Source organism: Typopeltis vanoorti, chromosome 10, assembly GCF_054136105.1.
Source record: "Typopeltis vanoorti isolate ZY-2024b chromosome 10, IOZ_Tvanoo_1.0, whole genome shotgun sequence".
In the NCBI taxonomy this organism is placed as follows: Eukaryota; Metazoa; Arthropoda; class Arachnida; order Uropygi; family Thelyphonidae; genus Typopeltis; species Typopeltis vanoorti.
Window position 1 is genome coordinate 75,936,839 of NC_143558.1, and position 23,010 is coordinate 75,959,848.

Consider the following 23,010-nt stretch of genomic DNA (forward strand, 5'->3'; position numbering starts at 1 on the left):
CACAATCCATCAACGGAATCCATGGAGAAGCATGGTTTGAAGAAAGAAAAACCCATTGCTGTGTGTGCATACAACGACACTATGGGTTGAGTCGACAGGTGCGATCAGCAGCTATCATTCTACTCTGTAATGAGGAAATAGCATAAAAAATATTACAAAAAAGTGTTTGGACATGTTATTTTAATTTTGAAGTGTTTGGATTTTGTTATTTGGAACAGTTTCCTCCTGTACAAGAAAAAATGTTTGTCTACCATAACATATCTAGAATATAGAATGGAAATTGCGAAAGCATTGCTGTATGCACATGCACCTTCTTCAGCAAGCAGAAAAACAGGAAATCCTGCCAGACATCTGAGGTTGAACGCTGCTAACTCCAACCATTATCCCGAAAATCTACCACCAACGGTTAATTAAAAAAAAAAACCTGCACGCAAATATTATGTATGTAATAAAAAAAATATCAGAAAGGAAACAAAAATCTGGCGCCCTGTGTGTAAAACTGCTTTGTGTGTTTACCCTTGCTTCAAGGTGTTCCACGCTGTTCAAGAATTTTAAATTCTGAACAGTATGAAATAAAAAATGTTTGTTTTCAAGGCCATCAAAACAGTCCTTTTCATAACTACAAATATTGATAGAGGGATACTCGAATGCACTGTTTCTTTTTCATCTTGAAGGCTAATTTTTAAGTTCTTTTTATGACACAGAGAAACTGGAAAGAGTATTCCAGGTAAAGTATTTCATCAAAACAATAAAAAATAATGAAATAAAATCTACCCTATATATATATATAAAATGATAAGCCTTTTTATGTCATGTTTATTGAAACGTTTTGAAACTCAGGGGCTACCCTGAGTGTCGAGTCTTCAAAATTCGAGTCATCAGAATTCAGGGGCGGAACCCCCTTTCGAGTTATCACAATCGAAGGAGAACTGGTCTACCATACCGGAACACGGGGGGTTGGGCATAGTCCCCTAGTTAATAAATGAAATATATAAATAATAACGGGAACATTTTCACCTTGCCAACACTCAACATTGATGTGATATGGGTTCCAAATTTCTTGTTTCGGAGATATATATATATATATATATATTACAAAGTTTTGTAATAAAAATTTCTGCTACAATGAAGTTTGGCAGAATCAACAATATTATTACTACCTTATTTCTGTTTCTCGTGTGGGAGAAAAACGGTAAAATGTCACCGTTATAATTATATGAGATGTTATAATGGCAAAAATAGTAAGAAAAAAGTCATTTGCACTTTCTCTTCAAAACACAAAGAAAGAACATTGTAAATTTAGCCAGTGGAAAAGAAAATACTCATATTTTTCTCCTGTTATCTGATTTTTTTTCTTGTAGTACAAAGAAGAAATCACTGCATATAACAGGAGGGAAAAAAATCTGGGAATTGGTTACATTATAACGAATAGAGAAATCATGTCAGAAAAATTATTCACATAAGATTCTAATCTCAGCAGACATAATATTTTCTTCTAGATTAGATATCTAAAGTAACTGAACCCTTGCTACTATTTTACACTAAAATGAATGGGTATGTTCCCCAAGTGATTTACGTTTGTAACAGCTGTCTTGCGAATGATTTATGAAATAAATTATCTGAAATATCCGCAGATTTAGGTCTATACCCCCCCCCCCCAAGAAAAAAGAAGATTATGAAACGCATATGCACCTTTTCTTTGAAAATAATTCAAATCCTCTTTTTCAAGATAATTGTATGATTTAATTTCTAATTTTTGATAATAAAAGTGAAACTGATCATTATAAATTAAGCAATTATTTTGGCATAAATAATGTATAAGCATGTAAACGAAATATCAGTATTTCTGTTAGGATATAGGTAATCAACAATCGACAAGGAAACAAGACATTCTTGACATATTCTGCACTACAGCCTGAGGCACTTTAGTGTTCTCCACGTTCTTCTCAATAGCACTGAGAGTAATAAGCCTTCAACTTTTCCTCCAGCTAAGAGGATATTACCAAGTATTTATAAGACGTAGATTATTTCAGAAATAGCTTCCAGCAGCAGCAGAAGTAATATTTAATTTTTTTTAAAGAAAAACAAACACAAATAATACTACTGAACTTTCTTTTGTGTGGTATGCATATAAACAATTTTGCATGGTGAAAATATAGCATATTATTTCTAAAATTTCACATAATTTCAGCGGACAGTAGAACAGCTGGTTTTAGATTGCAAATAAATAGAACAGAATTAGAAGCTTCACAATACAATCTTATTGCTGTATATCTTTTGTCAAAATGGTAAAATGAAGTAATTGATTTTGAATGCTGTCTAGAAAAGCTTTCAAACCTGTATAGAAATTTAGAGTAGTTATGCAATTCAGTTCCAGGAGAGAATAAGGAGGGGGGGGGGGAGCATTAGAAAATCTTCAAAATGAGCATAAATGTTGAATCATTCCGTATATGATATTTTTCACATTATATTTTCAACATATCTATGAGGTTATGCACTAGATATTATCGTAATATGCATAATACAAATAAATAAATAAATGACGAAGGCGAAGAATCACTGTTAAAATATCATTGGATATAAATTTTTGATACCAAAAAGACACGATCGGAAACCGAGTAACGCAATTTAGCATTTTAACATTTCCTTTTTATTTTGTCTTTATGAATAACAAAAAATTGTTTCTAAATCTGAAATGTGATGATCCATATAATGCTATTTCGCTAGAAACGAAAGAAAAAGGACATATTTATTTCAATAAATATTATTTAAAAATATAAATATTTGACATAATATTTTCAAAGCAAACATTTGAAAATTCGAAAATTCGAAAAAAAATTATTCAATTATTATACGTAAAGTGAAAGAACAATCAGTGCAACTCTTCCGGTGCACTGATTTGTAGAATAAAATACACCAAATTTACTATCACTAAATAGATTCATTGCAAAAGCTGATCAGTGGTCATTTCAGGATTGATTTTTTTCGCATATGTGAAATTCGTTTCGATTTTTGGGAAGAGAGACAATAAATCATTTTAGAGGCAAGAAAGGTCAAATAACTTAGGATAGTAAATGAAATTCTAAGCAACACAATAGACGTAAAGACAGGGGGAAGGGACACAAAGGTCACTCAGCAATAGTTAATCCACTAATGGCTATAGAATAGCCGTAACGAGATTAACGGCGGAGGAAGGTAATGGCATGATAAAAGGTAGAATGCCGACGAAGTTTTGATCCATGAAAAAAGCTAGGGAGTGTTGAATATTTCATCCACACCGGCCGGTTGGGAGGTTAAAGCAGCTCATCAGATCATTTGGTTACTGAAGAATACTTTGAGCAGAGACAAGCAGGTTATTGTTCCTCTTTATTGAGGTGTGATAAGACCCCCAATCTTGACTACTGGGCACCAGAGTTTCTTGGTGATGAAGAGGATGTGGAGAGGATCCAGAGGCAAGTGACCAAGATGGTTGCTATGGAATGAACCTTATAAGGACAGGTTGAAGATTTGTGGGGGTTACAGAAACTGGTTGATAGGCTGAAAAGGGGTGATATGACTGAGAAAAACAAATTACTGAGAATATTTTTACAAGATTAATTCAGAGGAAATTTTTCAGAATAGGTGTGTTGGTGGGAGAACTAGAGGCCATCCATGGAAACTAAGTAAGAGTGTAGTTAGCAAGAGTGTTAGAACTAGGTTTTATTGCTTGGAGAGTAGTGAATGAATGGAATAGGTTGCCAGAGTCTGTTGTGGATGCAATGACTGTGAATGAGTTCAATGCAAAGTATGATAGATACTGCACAAATTTTGGATAGTTCTTGACATGATGTTTAGGGCCTCCCTCGATTAGTCTAAGGACTAATTGGAGTTGCCTGTAATAATAATAATCATTCAAACAAGGATCAACTTTTCCTTTCTCTTTGTGCTGACGGCCTTCTCTAAATTTTTGAAATGCTCCACCTCTTCCTTAATGGAATCTTCTGTGGAACTGTAGGCAGAAATAATCAGACTGGAAACAGTTGAATCTTGATTCATCGCTCCAGAGTACCGTTTTCCACTGGTCAGTTGTCCAGTTCACGTGCTCTTTGCACCAGGCCAGACAAGCCATCTTGTTTGTTGTTGTTGTGATGTTTGGCTGGTATGCTTCTGCTCTTTCGTGTAAAGCCAGTAAATAAGTTCTTTTTATACAGTATTAGTGCTCACCATGGTGTTACAAGGACTCTGGAACTCATCCTGGATGATCTCTGATTGTAGCTGGTTTTTGTATGCCGCCTTGGTTGTTTTCCTGCACTAGTCACCAGAATGTCTCCATTTTTTTATCCCATTACCAACCGTTCGTTTTGGATGCCCCAGTTAAGTAGCAATGGCACATGTGGACATTCCACCAATGTGGCAGCCCATGATGATACCTCTCTCAAAGTCACTGAGTTCACGTAATGTTGCCATACCACCTGTATTCAACTGCTACTATGAAATACTGCTTCCTACTATCTGTACACTGGTTTTAATGTTTGTTATTAACAAACCTGGAATGTTTCATAACTGCAATTAACAGGGGTGTCCAGACAATTATTGGGAGATAGTGTAAGTATGTAACTTTAATATCTCCAACTTATGTTTATTTTACGTTGCCAAAATGAAGAGAAAATACAAGGGGGATCTGAAAAGTTTTGATATAACAAAAATTATATTAAAGCAGATGATATAACCACAAGAAAGAACATACTAGTAGCAGAATTCTGAAGGTAACTTATATTCTCGTATGTTCTTTCTTGTAGTTATATCAGTTGCTTTAATATTTTTGTTCTAGGTGTTTATCAGAACTTTCCAGGCCACCCTCATAAAACTTTGACTGACTGATTTTCCCTTTCAGTCATTTCCGACCATAGGTAACTTTGTAGGCATTACCCACGAAGTATTTCTGGTGAGATTTTTACAGGGTAGTTCGTTATTGCTTCCCTCTCCATTTTATCCGGACTCAGGAACTGGGCATGTAGCTGCGATGTATTCATGACTGTAATCGTGTGTGTTCACGGGACCTGTTTGCCTGTTCTGGGGGACAAAAAACCCCCTACCTACATATGAGACCAGTTAACTCACCTTTAGTCGAAAGAGACCAGATAAAAGTTCCTCACATCACTGATCGAACCCAGGTCTTTTTCACCAAAGCGCTTCATCTATACTGACTGAGCTACGAGGCTCACCATAAAACTTTGCTTTCCCTAAATATATTGACTGTCAAATTTTTAAGTATAGAGCCAAGATGCTTCAATCTGAAATAAATAGGCTATTGAATCCATCCTTGTTTGATAGCCAAATATAGAAAATAAATAAAAAGAAATTTACTGGGGAGTTTGTAAGAACATAATCTTCTCATAAGCTTTCTTTCTAGTAAATTTTCAAAAGGAAGAAAGATTTTCTACATTTCTTATTTTTGTTTGATTTTATATTTTGCTGTGAAATATAGATGTAGTTGTAATATCATCATCATCATCAAATTCCTGCCATGTACCCTCAAGGGGTGTACAGGATATGAAAGTACTACATGAAAAAATTACATCATTACTAACTTCCTATCTACAATTTTCCTCCAAATCAGTCTGTTACTTGTCAAGACTCCAACTTTATCAGATCTTATATTTCTATCGTCTAAGGCACTTTGTACCGTATCAATCCACCTATATCTTGGTCTTCCCCTGGGTCGTTTTCCTGCCAACCTGGCAGAGAACACTTGTTTTGCTAATCTTTCCTCTCCCATTCTATTTAAGTGACCATACCACCTGAGATTAGCTCTGCTAACGCATTCTTGGATGCTATTGTCTGTTATAATATTTTCATCATCATCATAATGCTAATTACGGATATAAACCATATTGGTCTGTTCCAGTCTTGTTATCCATCTAATATGCACCTCCATGTAATTGGAAGAATGACGGTACACAGTACCCTTCGATTGGAAAAGGCCTAAGCTCAATTCTCATCGTGATAAGAAGAATCTTTATATGGATTTTTTCAATTGAAGGTGAGTTAACCCATCTCATATGGAGGTAGCAGGATTTTTTTTCTGCCTGCTAACGCATTCTTGGATGCTATTGTCTGTTATAATATTTTCATCATCATCATAATGCTAATTACGGATATAAACCATATTGGTCTGTTCCAGTCTTGTTATCCATCTAATATGCACCTCCATGTAATTGGAAGAATGACGGTACACAGTACCCTTCGATTGGAAAAGGCCTAAGCTCAATTCTCATCGTGATAAGAAGAATCTTTATATGGATTTTTTCAATTGAAGGTGAGTTAACCCATCTCATATGGAGGTAGCAGGGTTTTTTTTCTGCCAGAAACTCGGGTTTTTCATCCTGCACACAAACAAATTGGCCCTTCAGAACACATGCAATTTATAGAAAAAAAAATACTAGTTGGTGGGCAGGGCAGTAGATGGTGCTGATGTGGATGTTGATGATAGCAGAGGCTCGGTGTAGTCGGTGGATTTAGTGGTGGAGACAGGGAATTGTAGAGTAGGTGTCCTTCCTCGATGAGTCTTCAGACTCCTTGGAGTTGTCACAAAATAATCAATAAGTATATGCTTTTGAAGTCTTCCTGGTATTCCCTTTCGAATTGGTTAACATTTTATTATTTGTTTACGATATCGGGTGTTGGCCATTCAGTTTACATGTTCTATCCAATTTTGTTTGTAATTGTTTAGTTTTTTTCATCTATTGATTTCATTTTTAGTTCTTTTAAACTATTTTCATTCCTTTTTTAGTCTAATAATGTGTATTTTTCAGTTCTCACACAAATACATGGGTTGTGGGCAGAGTTTGCGTTGTTTAAATAGTTCAAGCCAACTCTGATTCCGGTCCTGTTCTCATAAGCTCACTAGTAAATTTTTCTATATTTGTCTATAAAATATAGATCATCATTATTATTATTAAGGGATCCATGGAGTCAAAACACTCATCATGGGAGGTCATTCCTTCTTAGAAAACACAGTCTATCATACCATTCATACACCACCAGGCAATGCATTCCATGATTCAATCACCCTCCATGCAAAGAAACCACTCCTCACCTTCTTGCTCACAGCTTCCTTTCATAACTTCCAGGGATGACCCCTTGTCCTCACTCCTTCTCCCTGTTCCATCAAGCAAAAGAACTCCCCAGTGTCAACCCTGTAACCACCTCTCAACAGTTCAAAAGTCTCATTCATATCACCTCTTCTTCTATCTACCAAACTCTGAGGCAGATAGAAGAAGGAATGTGCAGTCCACATTTCCTCAGCCGATCGTGATAACCAACATTGTACAGTCCTGAAACCATCTTTGTTAACTGCCTCTGTACCCTTTCCACGGTTAATTTATCTCCTTCAAATCCTGGGGATCAAATTTGAGAACAATAGTCCAAGTGTGGTTTTATCTCTGCAGGTCAGCATCTTTCTCATTATTGCAGCATTCCTCTGGGTTACCTTCACCACCTTTGCAATATGTTCATTGAATTTCAGTTTTCTATCAATCATCACCCCCCCCCCAGATCTCTTTTCTCCCCTACTTCCTCCAGTACAGCTCCTCCAACAGAGTATGCAGCTTTTGATCGATGTATCCTAATCTTCAAGGCTTATTTGCTGCATTAAACTGATATCCCCATTCATTTGCCCATCTGTCCAGTTTATTCAAATCCTCTTGCAGGCTTCCCACATCTACACTATTACTAATAACCACTTCCTAGCTTCACATCATCTGCAGACAACTGAATATTCTCCTGCAATCCACTGACAATGTCATTGATATAAAGGTTAAACAATACAGGTCCCAGTACTGAGTCACGTGGGACTAAACTTGTAACCTTCTGCCTCCTTGATGTTGCCCCACCATACACAACTCTCTGATACCTATCAGATAGACAATCCTGAATCCAGTTGACTGACTTGATATCTAAGCTGATGTGCTGCAACTTAAATATCAGCATATCATGTGACACGATGTCAAATGCCTTTGCAAAAACCCAAAAAATGGCAGAATATGCCTTTCCCTCACCAATAGCTCTTGTTATGTTATTATAAAAGGCAATCATATTACTAAAGCAAGAGCTCCATTTAACAAATCCATGTTGACTCTCACAGTTAACAATACCCTCATCTGTTCAGTGTTGTATATGGTTCATCACTAATTTCTCCAAGATCTTAACTACTGATAAAACACAAACTGGTCTATAATTAGACACTTCCAGTCTGCTACTGCCTTAATGCAATGGCACCATCTAACCTTCCTTCCATTCCTTGGGTACCTTTCCTGTAGGGAGACTTTCATTAATAAACCAGGTCAACGGAGCTGTCAGTTCTTTAGCACATTCTCTCAAAGCCCGTGGTGAAATTCCATTCAGTTTGACAGCTTTATTGACATCCAGAATACTCAGTATTTGAAACAGACTCTCCTCTTGCACCTCTAAACCTTGACCCTGCCCTATACCTCTAATATTAAAACCTCTTTCTCCAGGATGAAATACTCCAATAAAGTGTTCATTGAACAACTCTACTATGTCCTCTGCCTCAGTCACTCTATTCCCATTTTTATCCCACAATGTCATTCTTATACAATCATTTCTCCTCCTACTGGCCACATAGCTAAAAGGTTCTCTAGGATTTTCTTGGGATCTTAAGACCAATCTCTTCTCATATTCCAGTTTTGCCTTCCTTACCATACTAGTCACTCTCCTGACCTGAGTCTTATATTCCTCATGCATCTGCTCTCCACCCCTCTCTTATATCTCTTCCTTAAGCTCATTTTCACCTGCAGTTACTGTTTGATATTGTTCGTCATCCACTTTACACCATATTGCGTCCTCTTCTCGTTCACTAGTGGAATTCAGTTTACTATTTCTGCTAACAAATATTCCTTCACAGTTTCCCAAGCATTAATGATATCTCGCCCTTCCAATTTGTCCCTCCATGGATCTGTCCCAAGTTAATATCTAGGACTATTTTAATCACCTGCCATATAATTCCACACACAATCCCTTATCTTATGATGCTCCTGCATGTCTATTCATCTTCCAAGTCAAAACCACATCATCACTCTCTCCAACTGGGATAAGAGATGCCATCTCAGTTATAATCAGCTCTTCTGATGCTATGACCAAATCCAAAACTCTTGAACCTTGTTTTCCTTCTATTACATGTTGCCTAAGAATTCTAGAAATTCCATTCCCTTATTACTACATGCATTTTCCTCTTCCCAGCTTATACTGCTGTAGTTAAAATCTCCCATAACAATCATTCGTCTTGCACTTGCCAAGCTCAACTGCCTAAAATCTCATGCTCCCCACCCTCTGTGCTCCTTGGCTTGTAGCAACGCCCCACTAAATATCCTGTCTTGCCTACCTCTACCTCACACCATATTCTTTCACAACCATTATTGTCACTACCTTGAAAGCCTCCACTCTGATTGGACAAAGTCATCACTTATCATAAGCAGTATTCCACCACTACATTTTCCCTTCCTATCCTGTCGAAAAATGCTTTACCCTGCTACTTCTATTCCTGTTATTATATCATCTTCTGTCAACCACGTCTCAGCGATCCCAGTAATCTTCAGACAGGCTGATGCTATCAATGCCACCAATTCATCTCCTTTATTCCATATACTCCTGGCAATATTATAAAGCATAAAAATGTCACTGTTTCTATACCCATCATTATTCCCTCCAGGCTCCACTGGACTCAGCATTACTTGATGTATTCCCCTTTTTCCCAAGCCCCTATTCCCACAAGAGGCCACCCCTACTACCATCCACCCTGGGAATTCTATTTTCCCTGCATTGACACACTGACTTGTTCAGAGAACAGCAATCTCTCCAGATGCCTACATCCTTCCTCATTCAAATGCACGCATATACTGTTCCTTTCTGTCCTCAAATGCCCTCCATGAATCCAAGTCTCTCTTCTGACACACTCTGGCTATCATGCTATTTGTTATTAATGCTCTTCTACTCAGCTCATAATTATCACACCTGGGCAACACACACAATCTTCCCTCTGTGAGTTTTCTTCTGTACAACCTCAAGCATGAATCTCAGATCTCTCGCCACCTGATTTACACTACCTCTCAAGTCATTCGTGCCCACATCACAATCATCTCATCTACCCTTTCACCCTGCTTAATTGTCATAGCCACACTTTCTTTTGTTTCCCTAAGCAAACACTCCTCTGACTTCCTATCTTGACACCACAGATCATGGGGTCTCTATACATCACACTTCTTACCACTCTCTGTTCCTTGATTGCTCACCTGCATATCTCTCTCCTCCATTTTGTTATAATAAATTTATCATTTAATTTCATGGAGAATATATTGTTTAAAAAATAATTCAACATAAAAATCAGTTTTATGCACTTATTTCTTCATATGGCAAAAATATTAATGGAACTTATTTTAAATTGTGAAATATCGTGAATAATTATGATGTAGGAAAATGAATTTTTCAGCATTTTTAGAGTAGCATACATCTAGTTTCTTCACAAATATTTCTGACTTCTGAAAAAAAGATCATTCAAGGAAAATGCTTGTAGCTAGTGCCGAAAGAAATTTTCTTAGAAATTGTACTTTGGAATAGGTTCTCTCATTAACCTTGGAAACCCTTCTATTTGAAGTGTCATGTAAAATAAGGGGAGGCTTTTCCCATTTGGTTGGGTTTATGATGTATATAACAGGAATTTTTCTGCTTCAGCTGGCCAAATGCCCAAATCTTTCTACTATGATTTGACTGAAGCTGAATATCAGAAAAATGCACAGAATCACCCAAATGCCAAAGCAAAACCGAATTTTGCTTTGGCATTTGGGTGCATCCTTGCTTACAATATCTAGTCAATGCTGAAGTAGAGTATTATGATATGTGCACTGAGTGGGGCTAGTTTGAGATATCATGTGATATGACATAAACTGTTCCGAGTCTTCAGCCTTGATAGAGAATTGACTTCAGAAGGCTCCAGAAATATTCTACAACTATTCTATCCCAGATGGATACCTTTGGTTACAAACATATCCTTCTACTACATTCCAGAGATATTTGATGAGATTGAAATCTGGCGACTAAACCAATCTGTTCAAAAAGGAGTTGTTATCGGTTCCTTTAACCATTTATGATGACACTTGCCTTGTTGAAAGTACCCATCACATTCAGGTAAACAGACAACATTAATGGGTGGACTACACTGGCAGTGATATCCAGATACACTGCATCCTTCTGCCCTTTCTCGACTTGTTTGAGGTGAAATATTTGTTTTGCCCAGGAACAGGGATTTATCATTCTGTACAACCTATCTCCAGGCCTCTGTGGTCTTATGTTCTTTCCTCGCCGTATCTACAGCTGTTGTTGTTTTTGTTTGGTGGGTGTGATACCATCTGTGACAGTGTAATGCATAGTGTGTTCAAATAGCCCTTCATAATCCACGGTTTTACCAAACATTTATTTGACGAATTAACATGCATTTGGCAAACGCTACTCCATCTGCCTTTCACATTGATCAGCTTTCTGGTCACATGTTTTCTATTTATTTTATCATTCTCAGTATAGGATGTGGTTATCCTACCAGGTCAATAGTTGCTAAAATATTCTTATTATTTTTGGCTCCCATTGTCAGCCTCTTTTCAAGGCATTTGGACATCTCTAATATTCTGGCTTGGCTGTGCGTACTTTGTTTGTGTCTTCATTTATACAGGATGGCCCATACGTCACGAAGGAGTTTAAAATGTGAATAACTTTTTTTGGTTATTAATGTTTTCATTTTATTTTTTTCAGGTATTTTAAGGAACATTTGAGAAAATTAATAATGGAAAATCTCACAACCCAACAGTGAACCAAAATTGTGTAATTTTATTTTTAAATCTGCATTTGATTATTCTAACACAAAGAGCAAATAATTTCACAAACATCTACAATTAATTGGCTATCATGTTCTCCAGATCTAATGATGACTGCTGACTTCTTCCTGTGGGGGGTTACTTGAAGGAAAAAGTGTATGTGTACAAGTCCTAGACAATCCAACAGCTGAAGGAGAAGCATTAACAGCTGTCATGAAACATGCCATAGAAAGGGCCCATCTTTGTGAAGCCTAAAATGTAAAGCATTTACGTGATGTGGTTTTTCATAACTAATAGAAAACATCTCCAGGTTCTGTATCTCATTATAACAAAAAAAAAGAGAATAAAAATAATTAATAAAGAAGTTAATTAAATGTTTAAACCCCTTCGTGACTTATGAACCACCCTATATATGTGAAGACAGAAACAGTGATCTTGTAGCGCCAAATTAATACCACCACAGATAAAATAAACAAGCAACACTATACTTGTTGCATGCTTATTAACAATCTTATTATCTCCAAATACATTGATGATATGTGCAAGAAATTTGGCACTCCCAGGATCTCTGCTTGTGAATTATATGCAAATATCAAGTTTTCTTTCAAAATAATGAGTATACTAAGCAAGCAGGGTTAGTTACTTTCTGTTGTCAAGATTCAATTTAAATAACCAGAAGAATTTTCTCTTGATTAGAAAGACATAAAGTTTGGAATAAGACTTTCTCCACTACCTGATTTGTCTTTACAGGAGATTTCTGAAAAATATTTATGTGGTGGGCAAGTAAGGTCACCTCTTGTTCTTAAGGTTTGAATGCCATAGGGAATATCTGGTTAGCTAAAAAAGATATGAAACGAAACTTCTCTATCCAGTGTACCACTCAAAGAAAGTTCTAAAAAAATACTAACTTGTGACAGTGTAATGCATAGTGTATTCAGACAGCCCCTTCATAGCCCATAGTTTTACCAAACATTCATTTGACTAATTAAAGTGCATATAAATATATTATTTATATATTATTATATAAACATATAAATATACTAAATAATATCTTAGGAGTGCATCTGTTTTAAAAATCACTGTTTTGGCTTGTGTTAAGTAACATCAAGTATAGTATTGAGCCAAATAATAGACTTTCCACTCAGAGATAGGGGGAATAAATATGCTTGGATTGGTGAAGGCAAGTGATAAATTTTAGAATCAGATCATGCTCAGAAAAAGAAAAAAAACAGTCTTCTTACAGTATTTTGAAAGTTGAATTCAAATATCACACATAACTCGCTGCATAAAAAAGAATAAAGAATACTAAGTTAAATTTTATTGGTAGGAATTGATGTGTCATTCACTGCTTTAAAAAAATAGTAATAAAATCAAATCATAATATCTTTGCATCTTGTCAATGTGTTAATAACTCGTCATTACTATTTGTGGGAGGGTGTGAAACATTGATTGACACATTAACTTTATTTAAGTTTGCTGTTCATTTCCTTAGTAAAATGATTACTGCTCATCTTCTTCACATGCGTGTGAGTAAAAATGAATAATCTTGATTGGTTGTAGTTAGAAATGCGACATATTAGAAGAGCTCATAGTCACTGTTGGAATATTTAACAACTATGTGCAATTTTTGATATATTAAACAGGACTAATTTTATTATATTCATGTGAATACGTGTCTAATAAATATTAACCATGATCATTCTGTTAATCACTGCAATATAATAAAAATTTCTCATAATGACAGGTTTATGTAATTCTTGTGTTATAGTGGAATAAATATGTTTCCAGCTCTGTAGTTTTGTAAATTTCTTCTCTTTCATATCAGTTCTGTAATTTCTTTAACTTACATATCAATATGTTCCAAATGTTTCAGATTCGTGACACTAGAACACTGCAGCTGCTTTATGAGGAAGCAAAAGCACATGTTTTGGGAGGGCGCTATCCTTTTGCTCAGAAGGATTGTGATATATTAGCAGGCATCCAAGCCAAATTGGAGCTAGAACACTTTAACCCAGAAATTCATACAGCTGAATTTTTCAGGTTAGATGCTTTAGCAATATAAATCATTTGAACAATGATTTCTCACCTGCTGTATTCATGTCATATTTTATCATTATGAAAGGTTCTGTGGTGGTATGAGGACAATGAATTGTAGCACCGGTATTTAACCACATATCACAACTTGAAAAGTAAAAAATATTTATTCAGACACTTTTTTTTTTTTGTGAAATAACTCTGCTTCACATTTTATTCATTACTCGTGAGGATTTGAAACAGTTAATTCACAAAACTAGTCAAGTGTGAATAAATATTTTTTGCTGTCAAGTTGGCCTATATGGTTAAATGCTGGCACTACAATTAGTTATATAGATTATATGGTCATTTTGATATTATATTGTTGTTACTTTGTGTTACAGTGCTTTGTAAATTGGATATAAGTTTATTCTGATTGTATATTGTTAGTTTGAGTTAAGTATGATTTACTGTTGGCATTGGGATTTTTAAAAATAGTGCTTGCACATCAGCATGACTCAGAGCGTAACATTTTCAGGTTAAATATCAAGTTTTATATTGAGATATTCCCAGTACGTATGCTATTTATGCACATCAAGTATAGTCTGTGATAGTGAATGGAAAGAATGAGAGTATTAGGGCGTGTGAAATGTGAGATAATAGACTGGACTGGTGGAAGTGTTGTAATTGTGGTGATGAAAGCAGGATGGAAAAATACGGGCAAAAGTTAATGTAATGAAATTGAATGTAAGAAGGCACTAATTGATGCAGATGAAAGAGTAATGAAGTTAGTAATGTAAAGGAGATTATTCTTTAACATCTCCTTTACAATGTGGTGATGTATGGAAGATTTGATCATTTTTGCATATTATGTAACTACATGGCCAACAGTAAGCAGGTATTACCACATTATGCCCAAAAATATACAAAACTGTAGCATACTATTGTAACTGATGGTAGAAGGAATTGACAACCCTAATTATCAGTAGTATGCCACAGTTTTGGCATTCTCTCTCTCTCTCTCTCTTAAGAGATTAGGGCGTGTACTCTATATAAAAAATACACAACACTTCATAAACAAAATTAAGAACATCACACTTAACAACAAAGATTTATTAGTCAGCTTGATCTAACTGCCCTTTTCATGAATCAATGACCCAGTTCTTCTCCTGCAGAACAAATTTGCACTCTATTGCAGTCCTCTTTGCACACATAATTCACTCCATTTATATTTCATGTGACAAAACAATTTCTACCTATAAAAAAAAAGAAGGTACAGTCATGGGCTCACCATTCCCCATCCCCATGTAATATTATGATAATTAATTATTTCTTTGTCAATCTCTTGTCTGTTTTGCCTTTGTATTAATTCTACTCTTTTTTCCGTTATCTTTCCTATGTGTATCTTAACTTCTAATTCTCTGTTAAGTTAGAACAAGTTTACCTTGTTCTAACTTAAGCCGATTAATTTAGTCCCCACGTGATCCCTTATACTTCCTACAAGTATTAGCACTGTTGGAATTGGCAATTCACAGTTACAGTTAACTATTGTCCACGTGATATAATTCAGGGAAAATTTATTTGTTTTTTGACTGTGCCACCCTGAATTAATGTTATAGCACAGGAAGAATAGTTATAACACTTCACTTTCTAAAATAATACCTTAAATAGTCAGTTGTGGCAATTTCTCTAATTTAAGCACACAGGTTTGGTTCCTTTTTTGTGAGACAGTGCATTGGTCAAAGATCAGGCAATAGTTTTAATCAAATAAAACATGTTTATTTTACCTTAAGCACTATACAATATGATACACGTTAAACAATTTCTCTCTAATGCCTGTTTTAAACTTAAATTGTAACCTTACAATTTAGACCTGCAATTCACAATGCTTGAATAACTTGCTTTACAAGATCTAGGCAATTACTGGCTGTTACAATCGATATCATTGGCTAACATTTTTCTCAATAAACATACTAGCTAATTTTCAGTCTCAATTACTTCTTTTAGCGACTTATATGACTATTTAAACAAAGCTACGTTCTGCACACATACAATTCTTAATCACTATCTCAGCGTTAGTACATTAGAATCTACTCACAAATTCGTAGAAACATATACAGTCCTACCAGTCTTGAAGATTTGTGGCGGTTCTGCTGACTGCTTTCCTCAGTCCTATTTCCTAGCCTTTCCTGAATGACTTTTGGCAGGCGTCTTGGTGTAGTCCTTTTCTGGGATTTGTAGTATAACTCGCCGTCGGTTTTGGACCTATTGTTGGCGCCACATATCTGGTCCCACGCGGCACATTCCGCTACTGAAAATACATCTCCGTAGAATGATCTGCCTCTCCTGGGTTTCCCCCGTGCTTAGGGGATCACGAACCTACGACGAAATATGGAGGTCCAAGTGGGCTAACGGACGGCAGCAGGATGAAAAAAACAAACCCTTCTATAGGTTCTCAACACCTCTTTTATATGATTCAGAAGCTCCTTCTTTTTAGGATCAGAGACCCCTGAATCTTCTGTAAATAACTGACGTCACTGTTGTCTTGACCTTCAGATTTGGCAGCAACAATCTCTACATCTGAATGACCTTCAATACTTTTGTTTACTTTCAAGTCGCCAACATAATCTTGTGTAATCCCCCTTAACTTAAGGCAGAATTACTTTTAACATTCTGTTACATCAAATCAACATACTGCACAATTTTAACTTTTAGAATATTTTTATAAGTTTTGAACAATTTTTATATCATTCTTTTTGTTAGTTAGCTTTTCAAGTTTACAATCAGTACTTCTCCTTTAAGATACAGTAATTTATAATTTTGTTCTTTCCACATGATTTATGACCTCTGTAAAAATCGATGTCGGAAAATCTTTATATAAAATTTCACCGCATCGAATTTTACACCCACGGCATAGATGAAATTTTTATATGGAAGTCATTGATAATGAGCTCTGCATTCAGTGTGTCTAAAACCCAAAGTTTGGCTTCTGATATGTTGATGACTATTTGCCATTTTGCCCCACTACTGCCAAACTTCAAATACATTCCTAAGCCACTTGAACAGACAACGCAAATGTATCCAGTTTGCTATCAAGATTGAAAATGATAATACTCTTCCATTTTCGGGACACTTGTTCTCATATTTTTTCCCTCAGGTTGTCTTTTCTTCATGGTCTGCTATAAGCCTACACAGAAACATGGGCCAATACATACACGCAATATTCAAACCATCATCTAGTGCAAAAACTATGAGTTATCAGCACCCTTGAACCTAGAGCCCTAACAATTTGCTCTGATGAGCAGCCTCTGAATGATTTCAAGTTATAGATAAAACAGTTAACACGATCCTTTGCAAGTCATTGTCCTCATTCAGTTATCTTTCAGCTTATGCACATCTGCTCAAAGATACATCCATGATCCCATAACTGGTAATTAGTTTACAGAATTAACAACGCATATAAAGTATATTAATTAAAGGTAACTTTAATGAATAACTTCTATATTTTGGCAACGTCACATTGCCATCTTCAGGAACATAAAGATATGGTATGTGCCTGCGTGCACATACCATATCTTTATCTCAACTAAACCACATCCTCAACACTTTCTTAGCCAATGGCTATAACCCCCAAAAAATCCAAAAAATACTAAAACCAGTAAACCACCCCCCCCCTCCACAATAAAGATTACACCAAGTCTATCACCATCCCCTACATCCAGGGCACCTCTGAGAAAATAACCAATATCCTCAAAAAATATGACCTTACTTCCTGTTACAGACCATATAAAAAGTTGGCATCCCTTATCCGCTCTACCAAAGACCAACCACTTCCCCTAGACCTACCTGGTGTATACCAGGTCCCATGCAGCTGCAAATTGTCCTACTTTGGCCAAACAGGCAGAACAACAAATATCAGGATTTCAGAACACCAAGACTACATCCGGTTTCACCAGTACAGCCGCTCTGGGCTGACAGACCGTGCCTTAGATACCCACCATAAAATTCGTTGGAAGAAAACAAAATAATTCATCGCAGCAAGTTTAAATACGAAAGATTATTCAAAGAATCTTCAGCAGCTCGAAAAAACGTTCCTAACCTCAACAAATTTGGGTGCGTGAAACTACCCCAAATTTGGGAGACTTACATTATGAGAACTTCAGCCCAACTGCCAAGACTACCAAATTAGCCTGCAAGAGGGCACCATTAGGACTTTAGGAACAATATTAGTTTCTTGCTTTCTTCATCATTTGCTTTGTGTTAGTACCTGCATGCACATACCATATCTTTATGTTGCTGAAGATGGCAATGTGACGTTGCCGAAATATAGAAGTTATTCATTAAAGTTACCTTTAATTAATATACTTTATATGCGTTGTTAATTCCGTAAACTAATTACCAGTTATGTCTGACCAACGTATAAGCCTTACTACCAGAATCATGATCCCATAAGAGAATAAATAATATTTTCGACTATACTTTCGAACAAGACACAAGCAAGCATAAAGTAAAAAGGTTTCTGTTTAGCAACAATACATCATGCACAGTGGCAATAGGGCATTCAGCAGCAACCTCCCTTGGTAGTCGACAATCAGCATGTGTCTTCAACAGTTCCTCTGTTGATTTCGTTTTTGAGAAATAGGTTATTTGTGTATTTATCATTAAATATTTCAGATATTGTGTGCAACATGGCCACTACATGCCCAATCAAAAAACTTAGTGAAGAATCACATAAATGAAGCGAGCAATTGATCTTGAAATGAAGTTGCAAGTTATAAAGCAACATGAAGCTGGTAAGCCTGTCAATGTGATCGCACATGACTTCAGATGGTCTCATTCTACAACAGGGGTGGAGAACGTCTGGCCATATAAGGCCCATGAAATCATTTGGTCTGGTCCTACCAAGGCAACCTCAGGTGGGACTAGAAATTCAATAAATCTATGAGCTTTTTTCATAGCAACATAAATTTATATTAAGTGAATCATAATATTGACGTAAATTTTGAGGAACAAGCAAGCAAGGAACATCCATTACAGGATAAACAGGATACATGTGAGTACATGACAGGACATACACGTATACTTCTCGTTGACTGCCGCGGCAGTCGGCAAGAAGACCTCAAGAGTTGATGGTACAAACGTTGGATATGTTCCAAATCCAAGATGCAGGATTAGAACAGCGATCAAATCAAAATAATTGCATTGCTGGCGACACACATACTGAATAGTTATTAAAACTTAAGTGGTGTGACATCCTACAAATGGCGACTGCAAAGAAAAGTTGATGCAGAGTGTCGATCTTTCCAAGAGAAATGGACAAATGATTATTTTTTTGATGAAGTCAAAGGCAAACCTGTGTGCCTAGTTTGTGGCAATGCATTAGCAATAATGAAAAAAAAAAAAAAAAAAGCCAATCTGGAGCATCATTACAGCTCAAAACATGCTAAACTCAATGAATTGAAATGCCAAATGCATCTGGATAAAATCAATGCTCTTCAGCAGAGTTTGGAATCACAACAAGCTGCTTTCACTAGGCCTCATTGTGACAGAGACAATGTTATTCAGATGAGTTATGTAGTGAGCAGGCTAATCGCAAAGAAGCTGAGGCCTCATGTAGAGGGAGAGTTTGTGAAAGAGTGCATGGTGGCTGTTGTGCAGTTGTTAGCACCAGACAAAGTAAAGTTGTTTCAGAGTGTTAGTTTGTCTCGGAGAACCATCTCAGATTGGATTACTGACTTAGCACAAGATATTGAAAAAACATTGAAGGATTCTGCAGGAGATTTCCAATTTTCTCTCCGGCTTGTGACGAGACAATGGACATAAAAAATACTGCTCAACTTGCCTTTTTTGTTTGTGGGATAACTGCAGAGTTTGAAGTTGGAAGCCATGTATGCCACTACAAGAGGTGAGGACATGTTTTATCAATGAAAAAACTTAAGCTAACATTTGAAAAATTAAGTGGCCTTACTACCAATGGAGCTCCAGCCATGGTTGGCTCGCAAAAAGGGTTAATTGCATTTGTCAAGAAAGAAATGAATCGCCTCCGTCTTGATCCAAGTGATTTAATTATATGCCACTGCATCATACACCAAGAAAGTCTCTGTGCACAGTCGTTGCGGCTCAACAATGTGATGTCATTAGTAGTGTCATGCATAAATTTTGTCAAAAGCAGAGGGTTTAACAGCTGCCAGTTTAAGGAGTTACTGAATGATCTTGAGTCTGAGTACGGTGATCTTGTTTATCACTGTGAAGTGCAGTGGCTGAGTTGTGGGAACATGCTCATGGGGTTTTACGAACTGCAGGATGAAGTCAAGCAGTTCATGGAGATGAAGGGAAAACCTGTCAGGGAACTCAATGATAGCAAGTGGCTGTATGATCTAACGTTCATGGTGGACATTACCAAGTACCTCTCAGAGCTGAATGTCGAGCTGCAGGGCCCCAACCAGCTTCTCAGCTCCCTGCTTTCAAACATGAAATCATTTGAAGATAAATTAATGTTGTGGAAAGTGCAACTCAAAAGGAATAACATGATGCATTTCCCAACTCTGGAAGGACAAAACCCTTCTACGACAGTTGAATATGCTGGTGAATGTGCGAAACTAATTGAGGCATTTAATGAAAGATTCAAGGACGTGAAAAGTAAACAAATGGAATTGAACATCTTTGCTGCACCGTTCAATGATGTGCCTGATAACCTACAACACAAAATTATTCAGCTGAAAAGCGATGATGAGCTGAAAGCTAGGTACAACAACCTCCCACTGCTTGAGTTATATAAACGTTACATAAGCAATGATGAAGTTCCCACTTTTAGGTGGCATGCATTGAAATATGCACCTGTGTTCCGAACAACTTACTGCTGTGAGCAGTTCTTTTCAAAACTTACATTCGCAAAGAGTTGACTGTGCTCCAGACTGGCCGATGCAAGCCTGGAAAAAGCAATTGCGAGTAGCAACATCATCAATACCAGCTAACATCACATGCCTCACCAAAGAGAAGCAGTAGTTCCAGCCATCACATTAGAGGTGAGTTAATTAAATGTTTGACCAAATATACCAGGCTAATTTTTAAGTTGATAATTTTGTTTGGCCTGCAAATGATGTTATAAATATCCAAATGGCCCTTGGCAGAAAAAAGGTTCCCCATCCCTGTTCTACAGTGACAGCCATTTTGAAAAATAAGGATAAAATCGTAGAGGCTATGAAAGGATCTGCTTCCATTCGATGATAGTGATGAAGCAACAGCAAGGTCCTTTCAAGTCCTAGCAAGGTGATATGGAAAAGCTATTTGCATTATGGATAGAGGACCCGAACCAAAAGTGCATACCCCCCCCTTCAGCATTAAGACCACAATCGCTAAGGCACCAAGTCTCTTCAAAACATGTTGAAAGAGAAAGAGCAGGGCCTGATTACGACTACTAATTCAATGCTTCTTCTGGTTGTTTCATGAGATTCAAGCAGCATTTTGTGGTACATAATGTGAAAATGTATGGTGAATCTGCAAGTGCCGATAAGAAGGCTGCCAAGGAGTTTGTGAAGAAATTAAATAAAATTATTGCGGAGGAAAATTATTTGCCACAACAAATATTTATTGTGGATGAGACCTTGTTTTGGAAAAAAATGCCTGAGCAGACATTCATCCACAAAAAGCATAAAATCTATGCCTGGTTTCAGAGCACTTTAAGACTATATTACAATTCTGTTAAGGAATAATGTGGCTTGATATAAACTGAAACCATTTGTGATACGGCATAGTGAGAATCCACAAGCTTTCAAAAACATTAGGAAGCATACTCTTCCAGTTCATTATCGGAGCAGTAAGAAATCATGGATGGCTCAAAAATTGATTGAGGATGCCTTAATCAACTATTATGCAATTGAAATGGAAAGCTATTGTGTGAAAGAAAATGTAGAATTTAAAATTTTATTAATTCTAGATAATGCTCCAGGTCATCTACCTTACATTCATGATCTTCACCCCAAGATCAAGGTCATGTTCTAGCCTCCAAACACTAATTCATTGATCCAACCGATGAATCAGGGAGTTCTTGAAGTGTTTAAGGCTTATTACCTATGGAGAACTTTTTCACAAGCCATTTCTGCCAATGAAGGAAATGATCAGACTCTCATGCAATTCTGGAAAGCATTCAATATTTATCATGGTATTAAAAATATTGCTGAGCTTGGAATGAAGTGACCTCTCAATGTATAAATGGCATATGGAAAAAGACATAATGGTTTGTGAATGATTTTGGAAGTTTTTGAAAAAAATGAAGACCTTTGTAAATTGAGTGAAGAAATAGTGGGCATAGCAAACAATCTGAATCTCGAAGTGAATGATGACAACATAGTTCAACTTATAGAAAGCACCCCTTAAGAGTTGACCAAATAAGAATTGGTCGAACTGGAGGAACAACGTGTTGTAGAAGATCAAGAATGAGAAAAGGAAGAGGGAAAAGAGAAACAAGAAGAGCTAGTTAGACAATTCACAGTGAAGGGTCTTGCAGAAATATTCTCTGCTCTGCAGTTAGCAATGTTCTCAAAATGGCTGATGACATATACCCCAATGTTGAACTGAACGCTACTTATTGGTAGAAAGGAAAGTGCATGATGCATTTGTTAGCTGTAAACAAATTTATGATGAAAAGAAGAAGAGGAATTAGCAAAGCACATTGAACATTTTCATCAAAAAAAAAAAAAGAAAGCTTACACCAGAAGAGCTGCAGCCTGGTAGCCTAGTTCTTCACCTAGAAAAGGTAATGAAGATTTGGGTGATTATTCTCCTGTTTTATAGTGGCAGTAATGCACAGTACAGTTTTATAAGGTTTAAAAATTAAACCTTATAAAACCCCTATAACTCTGTTGATTTAATGTATTGACTTACGTCCTGCTGGATGGAACGGCACCCCCCCGACATAAGTCGAGGGATGCCTGTAATGCCATAGCTATTACATACATTAGGGGAATATCTGAAAAAATAGATAGAACACTACATAAATATAGTATTAAGGCAACATTCGAACCACCCACAAAATTAAAAGGCCTACTCAGCTCTTCTAAAGACCACCTTGCCTTCCCAGGGGTATACAAAATCCAGTGCACCTGTAATTTACCCCACATAGGGGAAACAGGATGTA

The 23,010-nt window shown here is 36.5% G+C and overlaps 1 protein-coding gene across 5 annotated transcripts in view; it reads left to right on the forward strand.

Moving 5' to 3' along the window:
• Bili (FERM domain-containing protein 8 Bili) overlaps positions 1-23,010 on the forward strand; it is a 360,304-nt gene that overhangs the window by 179,078 nt on the left and 158,216 nt on the right. For all 5 annotated transcript variants that reach the window (XR_016548904.1, XM_090398633.1, XM_090398635.1 and 2 more), the window contains one exon: positions 13,735-13,901. Coding sequence is in view for 4 of the 5 variants with exons in the window: in XM_090398633.1 (XP_090254759.1) it covers positions 13,735-13,901 (167 nt within the window). In the remaining variant the exon portion in view is untranslated. The remainder of the gene's footprint in view (positions 1-13,734; positions 13,902-23,010) is intronic.